At 41.1% G+C, this 14,542-nt stretch overlaps 1 protein-coding gene across 3 annotated transcripts in view; it reads left to right on the top strand.

Moving 5' to 3' along the window:
• The first annotated feature begins 1,962 nt into the window (after positions 1-1,962).
• Positions 1,963-14,542, top strand: part of LOC111956742 (glycogen debranching enzyme) — a 33,923-nt gene continuing 21,343 nt past the window's right edge. For 2 of the 3 annotated variants that reach the window (XM_023977313.1, XM_023977310.1), the window contains exons 1-5: positions 1,963-2,024; positions 4,933-5,091; positions 11,740-11,950; positions 12,087-12,256; positions 12,897-13,100. In XM_023977313.1, the coding sequence (XP_023833081.1) occupies positions 5,007-5,091; positions 11,740-11,950; positions 12,087-12,256; positions 12,897-13,100 (670 nt within the window). In that variant the 5' untranslated portion in view covers positions 1,963-2,024; positions 4,933-5,006. Of the gene's footprint in view, positions 2,025-2,084; positions 2,107-4,932; positions 5,092-11,739; positions 11,951-12,086; positions 12,257-12,896; positions 13,101-14,542 lie in introns of those variants that run through there. The other variant, XM_023977312.2, reaches the window with a different exon arrangement.

Here is a 14,542-nt window from a genome sequence, read left to right as displayed (position 1 = left end):
CACCTCCAATTGATTTGTGTATGTAAACTTCTGACCCACTGGAATTGTGATACAGTGAAATAATCTGTCTGTAAACAATTGTTGGAAAAATGACTTGTCATGCACAAAGTAGATGTCCTAACCGACTTGCCAAAACTATAGTTTGTTAACAAGAAATTTGTGGAGTGGTTGAAAAATGAGTTTTAATGACTCCAACCTAAGTGTATGTAAAATTCCGACTTCAACTGTATATGTCACTCTGGTTCCTTCCCCAGGCGTTATTGTTTCTGTGTCATGTCTATGCGTTCGTGTTTTYTTGTTTTATATTATGTTATGTTTATTTATTAAAACACTCACTTCCTGAACTTTCTTCCCGACTCTCAGCGCACATCGTTACAGAGGGCCAAATGTAGAATTTAGCCAGGACACGGGGGTTAACACCCCATCTCTTACAATAAGTGCCATGGGCTCTTTAGTGACCACAGAGAGTCAGGACACCCGTTTAACATGCCATCCGAAAGACATACCCTACACAGGGCAATGTTCCCAGTCACTGCCCTGGGTGTTTGGGATTTTTTTATTTTCTTTTGACCAGAGGAAAGAGAGCCTCCTACTGGCCCTCCAACACCACTTCCATCAGCTTCTGGTCTCTCATCCAGAGACTGACCTGGACCAACCCTACATGACTTCAGGGACAAGTCAGAAGTAGGATGCAGGGTGGTATGCTGCTGGGATGGGTATGAGTGGAACTGTAGAATGCTTGTATGGGCTTCTCCTGCACTGACGGTGGCACTAATGCCTATGATTGACGGTGAACATGCAGACAAGCATGCCCTGAAGAAGATTATATTTGCACTCATTACATTGTTACCAAGCAAACAACACCATACTGTCTTTTATCAACTATTGACTGGATTAGCCAGTTATCTGGATACATTGTAGCAGTTGTAGTTAGACATAATGCAAGGGAGAAGCCCTCCACGTATTGTGGTCATTGTACTGTGCGCTGATCTACAGGTAACTGACAAAATAAGGGAAACACCAACATAAAGTGTCTTAATAGGGCATTGGGCCACCACGAGCCAGAACAGCTTCAATGCACTTTGACATAGATTCTACAAGTGGCTGGAACCCTATTGGAGAGATGTGACACCATTCTCCCATGAGAAATTCCATGTTTATGGTGGTGGAAAATGAGAAATTCCAAATATTTGTATTTATCCAATCCTAACACTCAGCTCAGCTGATTATACATAACACTATCAGTGTTTATAATACATATAATATATTTATGTATGCTAATAAATGCACTGAATGATCGTAAGATCATAATCATACAATTCCAGTGTAAATAACACTATATAATTTACAAAAAAACACAAAAAAACATATAATTTACAAAAAAACAAAAGAAACATATAATTTACGTGATTGCATTGATTTTATAAATAAAAACACATATTTTGCATATAACCTCATGTTAATTCAGTTGATGAAAATACTTTAGTCTACCCACCGATGAGTGATGAGTTTTAGTAGAAAGGTGGAATGCTACAATAACATGGGATGTTAGTGTTTTATTGTGTCTGACGTGGGACAAGATCATTTTGTCCTCTGATTACATACATCTTTATCAGATGATGACACAGTCTGTCAGGCAAAGTCAGCTCTAAGTCTAAATGGAAATGATCTTGTAGTATGAAAAGAGCTGCAGAAAATAGTACATATTTACTACATGATTAAATAGACCGCACTATTGCGTAACACATGTCCCGTTCATGTAAAAGCAGCGCAGCTTTGTTCACGATTTTATCGTGTATCACTTCTTAGTTAGTGTTTTGCATTGCAAAATTTGGTGATTAAGACGAATTGTGCTATGTAGTAACCCCAGATAATGTTGCCAAACGGATAGAACTCGCACTGCATCTGTCTACAAGAAATTACAATAAAGCTTTCTTATATTCGTAAATGTACGGTAGTCGGGGTAAAGGTTCATGCAACATTGATACGTTCCCCTCAGATGACAAGCCTCTTCTTCAAACTAGGTACAATTAAGCCTGTAAACTCTATCTTTACAAGTGACACTCAAGCGACTCTTCACGATGGATTGAGTATATGAAGTTGAATGTAACAGATGCATAACGTTTGCTTTTTGACAGTTTGTAAGCTAACCATAATGCTTCAACACTGCTTTGTGCGCATCTTGCAGAGTCAGGTTTTGTGGTTGACTGCTTGTTTCGTCCCAGAACGAGACATTGTTTACAAACGAAGCAAGTTGCCTGCTTGGTCCTTATATAGGGACAGACAGACTGCACACGGTAGACCGAGCATTTAAAATAGTTTTGTTGGCCTTTTTAACCGACTAAATTCTCGACTTAATCGAGAATGAGTTATGAGTTAAAGGGCAAGTCCACCAGTCTTGTCAACCTCGTTTTCATCATTCCCAGCACAATACCAGTGTCAGTATACGTGACAAAGGCGCATCTAATTTTTTGAGAAACAAATGTAAAGTTAAAAATGTATACCTGATGACATGGTAGTTAATAAATAAAAAATAAACAGTGATTTTTAAACACTGAGATTTACAGTGACAYAGGGAGCAAGAAAATACCCTTTGAAAATCAGTGTTTTACTTCTAATCCTACCCTGCAATGTCACAGAAAATTATATTTTTTAGAGCCTTAATTTTTTAACCACAGATCATAGAGACGTGCTGGTTTCACATATGTAAACACTGGTTTGGTGCTGGACGTTATGAATATGATGTTGAAAAATGGCGGAATTGCTCTTTTAAATATGGACACATGCGCTGTGCAACATCAAGTAGGGGCATGTTGACAGTGTGTGTTGTATGCGAGAGAAGCCGTTGGATACTTGCAGTGAACTAAAAGGGATGAAAACTTAAGTCTTCCGAATTTAGTTGATATGGACCAAATTTAAACTGGATGTGGAAATACAGTACCAGTCAAAAGTTTGGACACACCTACTAATTCAAGGGTTTTTCTTTGATTTTACTATATTCTACATTGTAGAATAATAGTGAAAACATCAAAACTATGAAATAACACATATGGAATCATGTAGTAACCAAAAAAGTGTTAAACAAATCAAAACATATTTTATATTCTTCAAAGTAGCCACCCTTTGCCTTGATGACAGCTTTGCACACTCTTGGCATTCTCTCAACCAGCTTCACCTGGAATTCCTTCCCAACAGTCTTGAAGGAGTTCCCACATATGCTGAGCACTTGTTGGCTGCTTTTCTTTCACTCTGCAATCCAACTCATCCCAAACTATCTTTAATTGGGTTGAGGTCGGGTGATTGTGGAGGCCAGGTCATCTGATGCAGCACTCCATCACTCTCCTTCTTGGTCAAATAGCCCTTACACAGACTGGAGGTGTGTATCGTGCAGAATGCTGTGGTAGCCATGTTGGTTAAGTGTGCCAGCCATGTTGGTTAAGTGTGCCTTGAATTCTAAATAAATCACTGACAGTGTCACCAGCAAAGCACCCCCACACCATTACACATCCTCCGCCTTGCTTCACGGTGGGAACTACATATGCAGAGATCATCCGTTCACCCGCTCTGCGTCTCACAAAGACACGGCGGTTGGAACCAAAAATCTCAAATTTGGACTCATCAGACCGAAGGACAGATTTCCGTCTAATGTCCATTGCTTGTGTTTTTTGGCCCAAGGAAGTCTCTTCTTATTATTGGTGTCCTTTAGTAGTGGTTTCTTTGCAGCAATTCAACCATGAAGGCCTAATTCACGCAGTATCCTCTGAACAGTTAATGTTGAGATGTGTTTGTTACTTRGAACTCTGTGAAGCATTTATTTGGGCTGCAATTGCTGGTAACTAATGAACTTATCCTCTGCAGCAGAGGTGACTTTGGGTTTTCCTTTCCTGTGGTGGTCCTCATGAGAGTCAGTTTCATCATAGCGCTTGGTTTTTGCGACTGCACTTGAAGAAACTTTCAAAGTTCTTGACATTTTCCAGATTGACTGACCTTCATGTCTTAAAGTAATGATGGACTGTAATTTATCTTTGCTTATTTGAGCTGTTCTTGCCATATAATGGACTTGGTCTTTTACCAAATAGGGCTATCTTCTGTATACCAACCCTGCCTTGTCACAACACAACTGATTGGCTCAAACACATTTAGAAGGAAAGACATTCCACAAATTAACTTTTAACAAGACACAGCTGTTAATTGAAATGCATTACAGGTGACTACCTCGAAGCTGGTTGAGAGAATGCCAAGTGTGTGCAAAGCTGTCATCAAGGCAAAGGGTGGCTACTTTGAAGAATCTCAAATATAAAATATATTTTGATTTGTTGAACACTTTTTTGGTTACTACATGATTCCATATGTGTTATTTCATAAGTTTGATGTCTTCGCTATTATTCTACAATGTAGAAAATAGTAAAACAATTTAAGAGACCCTTGAATGAGTAGATGTGTCCAAACCTTTGACTGGAACTGTACGTTTTGATTTAGTTTGCACATGTTTTCCACTTTTGGATAAGGCTGATAGCTCCACTTCTAAGCACTTCACCTTTGTAGTGACTTTTCAAATTACAAATGCATTGATCTTTAAGAACTTGATCCACTAGTCCAATTTCAACCACATCATGTGAGCCGTCACAATGTGTCAACAATATTATGTTACAAACTGTAATAGGCTGCTGCTAAAATGTAACTATTTTTAGACAGCTGGAATAGAACTTATGTTAATTGCTTCAATTTTCAACTGGTTGTGATGTAGCCATGCATATTCTGGGGAATAGACTGGCCTCAGACTGTACAACAGAATTTAAAATGTTGTTGAATGTTCACAAATATATGTAGCTTATGTGGAGAGAGAAAGATGTGAGTCAAATGTCAATATGAATGTATTTGGAAACATGGGCTGATAGCTGGTGACACATGACTCTCCTTTTTTTCCACAAGGGGGTCTCGAGAACTAAAATTCCAAAGCATCATCCCCTGTACAGTAAAGGGCGTCCTATATAGGGAAAGTCAAAATGTCCCTCCAGGCGAAACAAGTCAGAGTCCTGGTCCTCAGAGATATGGAACAGCTGGGAAGGACACTCTTCCGCCTGGACCAAGGTACCTGGACATTATTTCCCGTTTATGCATGGCTTAGGCTACCATGGTATTGACTTATTGAGAATGAGAATAACGTGATATTTTMCGTGGTATTTAAATATGATACTGGTAGAAATATTTGCCAGTGTGCTATTTCTGTAGCTAGCCCATGGGAATTGGGGAGTGTGGGTGCAGGCGGACATGTACACATGTCCTAGTCTTGTTGCGTTGCAGTTTTTTCTACATTTTGTTCTTTTGTTGTTGTGATGTGAGAGTTGTCTTTTAGTTTATTGTAGTCCAAATTATTGCATGGATTCAGACACCTTTTGGTCATCCAAGATTTCCATTATTCGAAATCCAACAACGTTTTCTAGATAGCACTCACACTATACATTGTGTCAAATAGCCTCGTCGCAGCCATTCAGTCGTTTTAATCCTGTGTGATATCTGGTAACGTGAGACTATTATGAGACATATCCAACATAGTTTGCTTCTTTAAGAGAAGATTCTGGTTTAGAGGGTTTGAATAACTACTTTCATTGTCGATTCTTTTCATAAACCACAGCTACAGATGCACAGCGAAAACCGGATTGAACAAGTAGAGATCCGGTATCACTCAGAATCTCCCAGTTGAGCAACTGTGCAGGCTCAACCACACTTGATAAGGCAGCTGCTGCTGAGCTTATTAGCGGAACCTATTTTCAGAGATCAGAAAGAATTTGTTTAGTTACACGCACACTATAATATGATTATTGTGAATAGTCAGATTAATATACAGGGAATTCAGAAAGTATTCAGACCCCTTGACTTTTTCTACATTTTTGTTACATTACAGCCTTATTCTAAAATGGATTACATTGTTTTTTTCCCTGATCAATCTACACACAATACACACTAATGACAAAGCAAAAACACGTTTTTAGAAGTTTTGGCAAATTTATTAAAAACAGAAATATCACTTTTACATAAGTATTCAGACCCTTTACTCAGTACTTTGTTGAAGCATATTTGGCAGCGATTACAGCCTCGAGTCTTCTTGGGTATGACGCTACAAACTTGGCACACCTGTATTTGGGCAATTTCTCCCAGTCCTCTCTGCAGATACTCTCAAGCTCTGTCAGGTTGGATGGGGAGCGTCGCTGCACAGCTATTTTCCGGTCTCTCCAGAGATGTTCGATCGGGTTCAAGTCTGGGCTCTGGCTGGGCCGCTCAAGGACATTCAGAGACTTGTTCCGAAGCCACTCCTGCATTGTCTTGTCTGTGTGCTTAGGGTTGTTGTCCTGTTGGAAGGTGAACCTTCGCCCCAGTCTGAGGTCCTGAGCGCTCTGGAGCAGGTTTTCATCAAGGATCTCTCTGTTCTTTGCTCCGTAAAGGTTGGATTGGTAGAGTGCTACAGAGATGGTTGGCCTTCTGGAAGGTTCTCCCATCTCCACAGAGGAACTCTGGAGCTCTGTCAGAGTGACAATCGGGTTCTTTGTCACCTCCCTGACCAAGGCCCTTCTCCCCCGATTTCTCAGTTTGGCCGGGTGGCCAGCTCTAGGAAGAGTCTTGGTGGTTCCAAACTTMTTCAATTTGAGAAGGATGGAGGCCACTGTGTTCTTGTAGACCTTCAATGCTGCAGATTTTTTTTGATACCCTTCCCCTGATCTGTGCCTTGACACAATCCTCTCTTGGAGCTCTACGGACAATTCCTTCAACCTCATGGCTTGGTTTTTGCTCTGACATGCACTGTCAACTGTGGGACCTTATATAGACAGGTGTGTGCCTTTCTAAATCATGTCCAATCAATTGAATTTAGCACAGGTGGACCCCAATCAAGTTGTAGAAACATCTCAAGGATGATCAATGGAAACAGGATACACCTGAGGTCTCCTATCAAAGAGTCTGAATACTTCTGTAAATAAGGTGTTCTGTTTTTTATTTTTAATARATTTGCAAAAATTTCTAAACCTATTTTCGCTTTGTCATTATGGGTATTGTGTGTAGATTGATGAGGATTTTTAAWTTTTTTATCCATTTTAGAGTAAAGCTGTAACGTAACAAAATGTGGAAAAAGGGAAGGGGTCTGAATACTTTCCAAATGCTCTGTAGTAGTTTGATTTAAATGTTTACATGCTTTGCAGAAATAACTATTTTTATAATAATCCTTTTTTCATGGACACATCTGAAATCAGGCTACCTGTTTTATTTGTTTCAACTTTTGGGAGAGGTAGATCAGCTTTAATATTGCAGATAGATTGTGGCTTCCATCAATGTAATTGTCTGCATAATTTCCAATCTCCCATATTTTCTTTTGTAAATATATACAGTACCAGTCAAAAGTTTAGACACACCTACTCTTTCAAGGTTTTTCTTTATTTTTGCTATTTTCTACATTGTAAAATAATAGTGAAGACATCAAAACTATGAAATAACGGAATCATGTAGTAAACAAAAAAGTGTTGAACACGTTTTTATATTTGAGATTCTTCAAAGTAGCCMCYCTTTGCCTTGATGACAGCTTTGCACACTCTTGGCATTCTCTCAACCAACTTCACCTGGAATGTTTTTCCAACAGTCTTATTTCATTTTTTCCCCCTTCACTCTGTGGTCCTTCTCATCCCAAACCATCTCAATTGGGATAAGGTCGGGTGATTGTGGAGGCCAGGTCATCTGATGCAGCACTCCATCACTCTCCTCCTTGGTCAAATAGCCCTTACACAGCCTGGAGGTGTGTTGGGTCATTGTCCTGTTGAGAAAAAAAAGATAGTCCCACGAAGGGCAAACCAGATGGGATGGTGTATCGCTACAGAATGCTGTGGTAGCCATGCTGGTTGAGTGTGCCTTGAATTCTAAATAAATCACTGACAGTGTCACCAGCAAAGCACCCCCACACATTACACCTCCTCCTCCATGCTTCACGTTGGGAACCACACACGCGACTGCACTTGAAGAAACTTTCAAAGTTCTTGAAATTTTCTGGATTGACTGACCTTCATGTCTTAAATGAATGATGGACTGTGGTTTCTCTTTGCTTATTTGAGCTGTTCTTGCCATAATATGGACTTGTTCTTTTACCAAATACACATCTGATTGGCTCAAACGCATAAAGAAGGAAAGAAATTCCACAAATGAACTTTTAACAAGGCACAGCTGTTAATTGAAATGCATTCCAGGTGACTATGGAGCTGGTTGAGAGAATGCCAAGAGTGTGCAAAGCTGTCATCAAGGCAAAGGGTGGTTACTTTGAAGAATCTCAAAAATAAAATATATTTTGATTTGTTGAACACTCTTTTGTTACTACATGATTCCATATGTGTTATTTCATAGTTTTGATGTCTTCACTATTATTCTACAATGTAGAAAATAGTAAAAATTATTTTAAAAACCTTGAATGAGTAGGTGTGTCCAAACYTTTGACTGGTACTGTATATAACATTCTATTGGTTGCAAGAATTTGATATAATAATTTAAATGGAAAAACTCTTATGTTTTGAATCCAGAGCTGTTTTGTTTATCAGTTCATAAGCCATGTGCCATGGAATCGAAAATCTCTTCCCAACTGCAATCTAAGCTCAGCAATAAAAGAAACGGCCATTTTTCAGGACCCTGTCTTTCAAAGATAATTAGTAAAAATCCAAATAACTTCACAGATCTTTATTGTAAAGGGTTTCAACACTGTCTCCCATGCTTGTTCAATGAACCATAAACAGTGAATGAACATGCACCTGTGGAACTGTCGTTAAGACACTAACAGCTTACAGACGGTAGGCAATTAAGGTCACAGTTATGAAAACTTAGGACACTAAAGAGGCCTTTCTACTGACTCTGAAAAACACCAAAAGAAAGWTGCCCAGGGTCCCTGCTCATCTGCGTGAACGTGCCTTAGGCATGCTGCAAGGAGGCATGAGGACTACAGATGTGCCCAGGGCAATAAATTGCAATGTCCGTACTGTGAGACGCCTAAGACAGCGCTACAGGGAGACAGGACGGACAACTGATCGTGCTTGCAGTGGCAGACCACGTGTAACAACACCTGCACAGGATCGGTACATCCGAACATCACACCTGCGGGACAGGTACAGGATGGCAACAGCAACACCAGGAACACACAAACCCTCCATCAGTGCTCAGACTGTTCGCAATAGGCTGAGGGAGGCTGGACTGAGGGCTTGTAGGCCTGTTCACTGACAAGTCGCGGTTTTGTCTCACCAGGGATGATGGTCGGATTCGTGTTTATCATCGAAGGAATGAGCGTTACACCGAGGCCTGTACTCTGGAGCGGGATCGATTTGGAGGTGGAGGGTCCRTCATGGTCTGGGGCGGTGTGGCACAGCATCATCGGACTGAGCTTGTTGTCATTGCAGGCAATCTCAACGCTGTGCTTTACAGGGAAGACATCCTTCTCCCTCATGTGGTACCCTTCCTGCAGGTTCATTCTGACATGACCCTCCAGCATGACAATGCCACCAGCCATATTGCTCGTTCTGTGCGTGATTTCCTGCAAGACAGGAATGTCAGTGTTCCGCCATGGCCAGCCAGGAGCCCGGTTCTCAATCCCATTGAGCACGTCAGGAGAGTGGGGTAACATCTCACAGCAAGAACTGCCAAATCTGGTGCAGTCCATGAGGAGGAGATGCACTGCAGTACTTAATGCAGCTGGTGGCCACACCAGATACTGACTGTTACTTTTGATTTTGACCCCCCTTTGTTCAGGGACACATTATTCCATTTCTGTTAGTCACATGTCTGTGGAACTTGTTCAGTTTATGTCTCAGATGTTGAATCTTGTTATGTTCATACAAATATTTACACATGTTAAGTTTGCTGAAAATAAACACAGTTGACAGTGAGAGGATGTTTTTTTGCTGAGTTTCTGTGTGCACAGCTGTCAATTTTTGGTCCTTAAATGGAACTTCTATACTTTTTTATTAATCACAATTTTCTTTAGCTAGTTTTGGTCTTTAATGCAGGTCGGACAGACAAGTTCCTTACTTTCTCCCCCTTCCACTTGCCTCTTCCATTTTTTGTGGTATTGCTGCAATTAGTTGGTTGTAATTCTGAGTAAAGCAAACATTTCCATATATTTTTATTAGCTGCATGTGTGATATCACTCCACCAGTCCTATTTATGATATAATTTACAAAGATCATACCTTTTTTATTTTTTATTCCCAAAATATAGTTTTTTTTCATCAATTCGTATATTTGAGTTTAATCATAATATTTGTTGTAATATGTGTTCTGTCTTTTCTGATTGATTAAACTGAAATTGCATCCAACTTTATATGGCTTATTTAAAAAATAGTGATATTTTGGAGATTGTTTCCTTTTCAAATAACTGAAAGTGAGAGGTTGTAATCTGAATAAAGGGAAAAAGGCCAAGTATAACTTTTTGTATGACTGAAGCYTTAAAGTGAGATGTTTAATGCTTTAATATTTAATCATTTCTGCCCTCAAGTCATGTTCATTATATAAATAGGCCCRTTTTATTTTGTCTGGCTTGCCCTTCCAAATAAAATGACATATTTTGCTCATATAATTTACAAAACAAGCCATTAGGTGTAAGCAAGCCCATAAGCAAATAGGTAAACTGGGATATTGACTAAATACTTAATGTCATCCAGTACRTAATATAGTAAGTAAACTTAGCATCATTTGGTTGTAATCCAGAGAGGTTAGAAAAGTATCTAGATCCTCTATGAGGCTGTGGAGGGATTCTAATTGTGGATTTAAAAGAAAACAGGAATCATCAGTGTACAATGACACCTTTTGTTTTTAAGCCACGGATTTCTAGGCCCTTGATTTTGTTGTTGGATCTGATTTTAATGTAATCTGATTTAAGGTGTTGACATGTCCTAATAATTTGAAMGTTTGCTCGAAAACCATGTGTTTTAATCAGCGGATATTTACTTTGGTTATGCCCTTACACCGATTTAAGATAAGCAGAGTAAGGTGTTTACATGACTAATGCCATACTCGGCCTACTGCCATAATTAGTTTAATATAAAATTACTAGTGTGCATGTAAACACACTAATTTGTTATTCCTATATCTAGCTGTTAACTAATAACTAATAGTCTACATGGTATTTATTAACCCTTTCTAACCCGTTCATAAAGAGTAGCAACATGGTAGGCTACCGTTGAATTCTCGCTAGCAGGCATCGTGTAACTACTAAAGACATGCTTCTATCCCCTTTACAGTGGCAACAGGGTTGGAGTGTTACGGTCTGGGTTTTGAAAACAGGCATGGTGGCAACTAGACTTTAAGGGGGTGGTTTCCACAGATTAAGCTAAATACTGGACTAAAAAGTAATCTCATTAGAGAGTCTCCATTGAAGATAAWTTTTTTTGTCCGGGACTAGGCTAAATATGTGTCTGGGAAATTGGTCCCAAATTTGTTAGCTGGTTCATTAATAGCGATGTGCAAAATTTCCTGAATTAACAATTGTAAATYGGAAGGTATTGTATCAGTTAGTGGTGCATTCAAAATCATGGGGAGACGWAACTCGATCCATGTGCCTTGCGCCATGCTTTTAGCTAGATCTGCCATTACAATCTGGGGATGTTACCTGAGTAATACCTGAGGAAAYATCTGTCGAGTTGTGTACTTTTATCATATGCTATGGAATGTMTCATATAGATGTATTGTATCCTCAGGCCTGTTTGTACTATATGTTTCTTCTAAGGCTTTGAGCTCCAGTTCCGTCTGGGCCCTACTCTCCAGGGGAAACATGTGCGTGTGCAGACTAACTACCCCGCCCCAGGGGAACACTTTGACCGTCACACCTTCCGGGCCCTGGACTGGCACAACCCCACGGGAAGAGAGGACGACTGTGACAAGTTCTGCTCCCTAGACCTACAGATCGCTGGATCGTACCAATACAACTTTGGTCACGGGTGAGACTCTATTGTGATACAGACTACATGTAGTATTCATATTTCATTTCTTTATGAGACACGACATCACTAGGCAACTCATTGGAGCTTCATGTTTTAACTAAATATTCAACATGTTTTCACCCCCCCCCCCCAGCCGCGAGGAGAAGTCAGGCGGTGGCTACGTGGTGGTGGACCCAGTGCTGCGCGCCGGAGCTGACGACCACCACGTCCATCTGGATTGTATCACCATCCAGACCTACTTGTCCAAATGCCTCGGACACCTGGATGACTGGCCAGACAGACTGAGGGTGGCTAAGGAGTCTGGTGAGAGAGCAGGGGACAGGGGTCCACCCTTATGCAAGCCTGCCTTTACCTGTAGTGTCCTTTTGAAGGCTGTCTAGTCTGTGTAGGGCTTTATTTGTTCCAACCGCCGGACTTTAATACCCGATTCAATTGATCAACTAGTCATCAACTAAATTAGGTGGGTCAGGTGTGTAATGCCTGCGCACACGGCGCTCTTCCAGGATCAAGAGCGAAGAATACTATTTTAGTGCATTGTCTCACCTGGAATTTTGAATCCCATGTAATCACAATGAACAGGGTTAGTCTAATTTCTTAGGTCACGTATGGACAGCAGTGTAGTTCAAGGTCCCAAGCCAATGTTTACACTACATTTCACCTTGTCATTCTGCAATATCCCATTCTTGAAAGAGGGCTAGGTTAATCATCAACATGCTGGCGGGTTACAAAATGCATGCATCTAGTAAGTGACAGAAGTAATATAAATGATGCCATATGATAGACAGTGTTCCCTGTGTCGTTTGTATGAAACTRAACATGTATGTGAATAAAGAACATTCAGCTAATTTCTTCGAATATGTCTTATAATATCTTATAACATGTTATTTCTTATAGTACCCATTTATTACATTGTTGATTTTAAGATATTTTGTTTGTTTCCCAGGCTACAACATGATCCACTTTACGCCTCTGCAGACGCTCGGTAAATCCAGGTCCTGCTACTCCCTAGCTGACCAACTAAGCCTGAACCCAGAGTTTTCACCTCCGGGAAAGAACTACACCTGGACAGATGTGGGAGAGTTGGTGCAGAAACTGAAGAAAGAGTGGAACATGATCTGTATCACTGATGTGGTCTACAATCACACAGGTGTGCGTGTGTCGGGGGAGGGGCTTTACGTGTGTGTTTGCGGGAGAGCATGGACGTGTGTGTGGTGGTGGGATGGGGCATGGACGTGGGTGTGGTGGTGGGATGGGGCATGGACGTGGGTGTGGTGGTGGGATGGGGCATGGACGTGGGTGTGGTGGTGGGTTGGGGCATAAACGTGGGTGTGGTGGTGGGATGGGCATGAACGTGGGTGTGGTGGTGGGTATGGGCATGAACGTGGGTGTGGTGTGGGATGGGGCATGAACGTGGGGTGGTGGTGGTGGGATGGGGCATGAACGTGGGTGTGGTGGTGGATGGGGCATGAACGTGGGGTGTGGTGGTGGGATGGGGCATGAAACGTGGGTGTGGTGGTGGGATGGGGCATGAAACGTGGGGTGTGGTGGTGGGATTGGGCATGGACGTGTGGGTGTGGTGGTGGGATGGGGCATGAACGTGGGTGGGTGGTGGTGGTGGTGGTGGTGGTGGGATGGGGCATGGACGTGGGTGTGGTGGTGGGATGGGGCATGGACGTGGGTGTGTGTCTCCCTCTCCTTGGTTGAACGACTAGCTGCCCAGTAGATTACAGCAGTCTGTTACAATGAGGCCATACGTAAAGAGCAGTTAGTTCAGAGGAAAATAACCAGGGTTTGTCAGCGAGCCAGGCAGGTCTCACAATTCATAGTTTAGTAGTCACCCCTAAGAGTCCTCTACATGTACAACATTTATAAACTCCCACTCTAGGGAATGTAGGAAAATTATTTTCTTTTTTTGGGGGGGGGGGTTGTTATCTGTATAGTGTCGTGTGTTGACTAAGTTGCCATAGCAGAACTCCTAATATCACAATGGGTGTGCATACTACATGCCTCTGACTGAATATAGACTAGGGAAAGGCCACTATTGAAAGGCCACAGTCGCAAAAAAATGGTCCTAGGATCTAGTGCAAGCTTTAAAGATGAGTGCCGTGTTATAAATACCCTCCCTCGATAATTCTGCCATAACTTAGTTATGGGTGAACTTCAACCTAGCCACTGTGTGCAGCTCTGAAGTCAAGCTGTTGCATAGCAGTTCAGGCAGACACTATGTGGAGTCTTTGTGACTAGCATGCTAAACTAAAAAGGGAGAATGAAATCATTGACTCATGCTCCAATTGATTAGATGTGTTTTGAATAGAACCTGCGTCAAAGGGACTCGTTGCCATTGGTTCAGAATTGGTTTCTTTTGTSCTAGTAGTTGAGTTGTTTTTCTATTGTCTACTTGTTCCTGTTTAGTGCAGTTACCCTATTTGGTTTGCAAGTTTATCTAATGAGGGTCATTTATTATAGTGCAGTGTAGTTAGCCTGCTTCAAAAAAAMCTAGATAAGGCTTGGAGAGTATAAAGGCTTGAAAACAGAATTCTCTGGCCCAGGCCCAGTATTGTAAAAGGTTGAATGGTCAGAGAAACCTTA

The sequence above is a fragment of the Salvelinus sp. IW2-2015 genome, linkage group LG32, assembly GCF_002910315.2.
Source record: "Salvelinus sp. IW2-2015 linkage group LG32, ASM291031v2, whole genome shotgun sequence".
Taxonomy (NCBI): Eukaryota; Metazoa; Chordata; class Actinopteri; order Salmoniformes; family Salmonidae; genus Salvelinus; species Salvelinus sp. IW2-2015.
The sequence above is the reverse complement of the archived record's forward strand: the minus strand, read 5'-3'. Positions and strand labels throughout refer to the sequence as shown.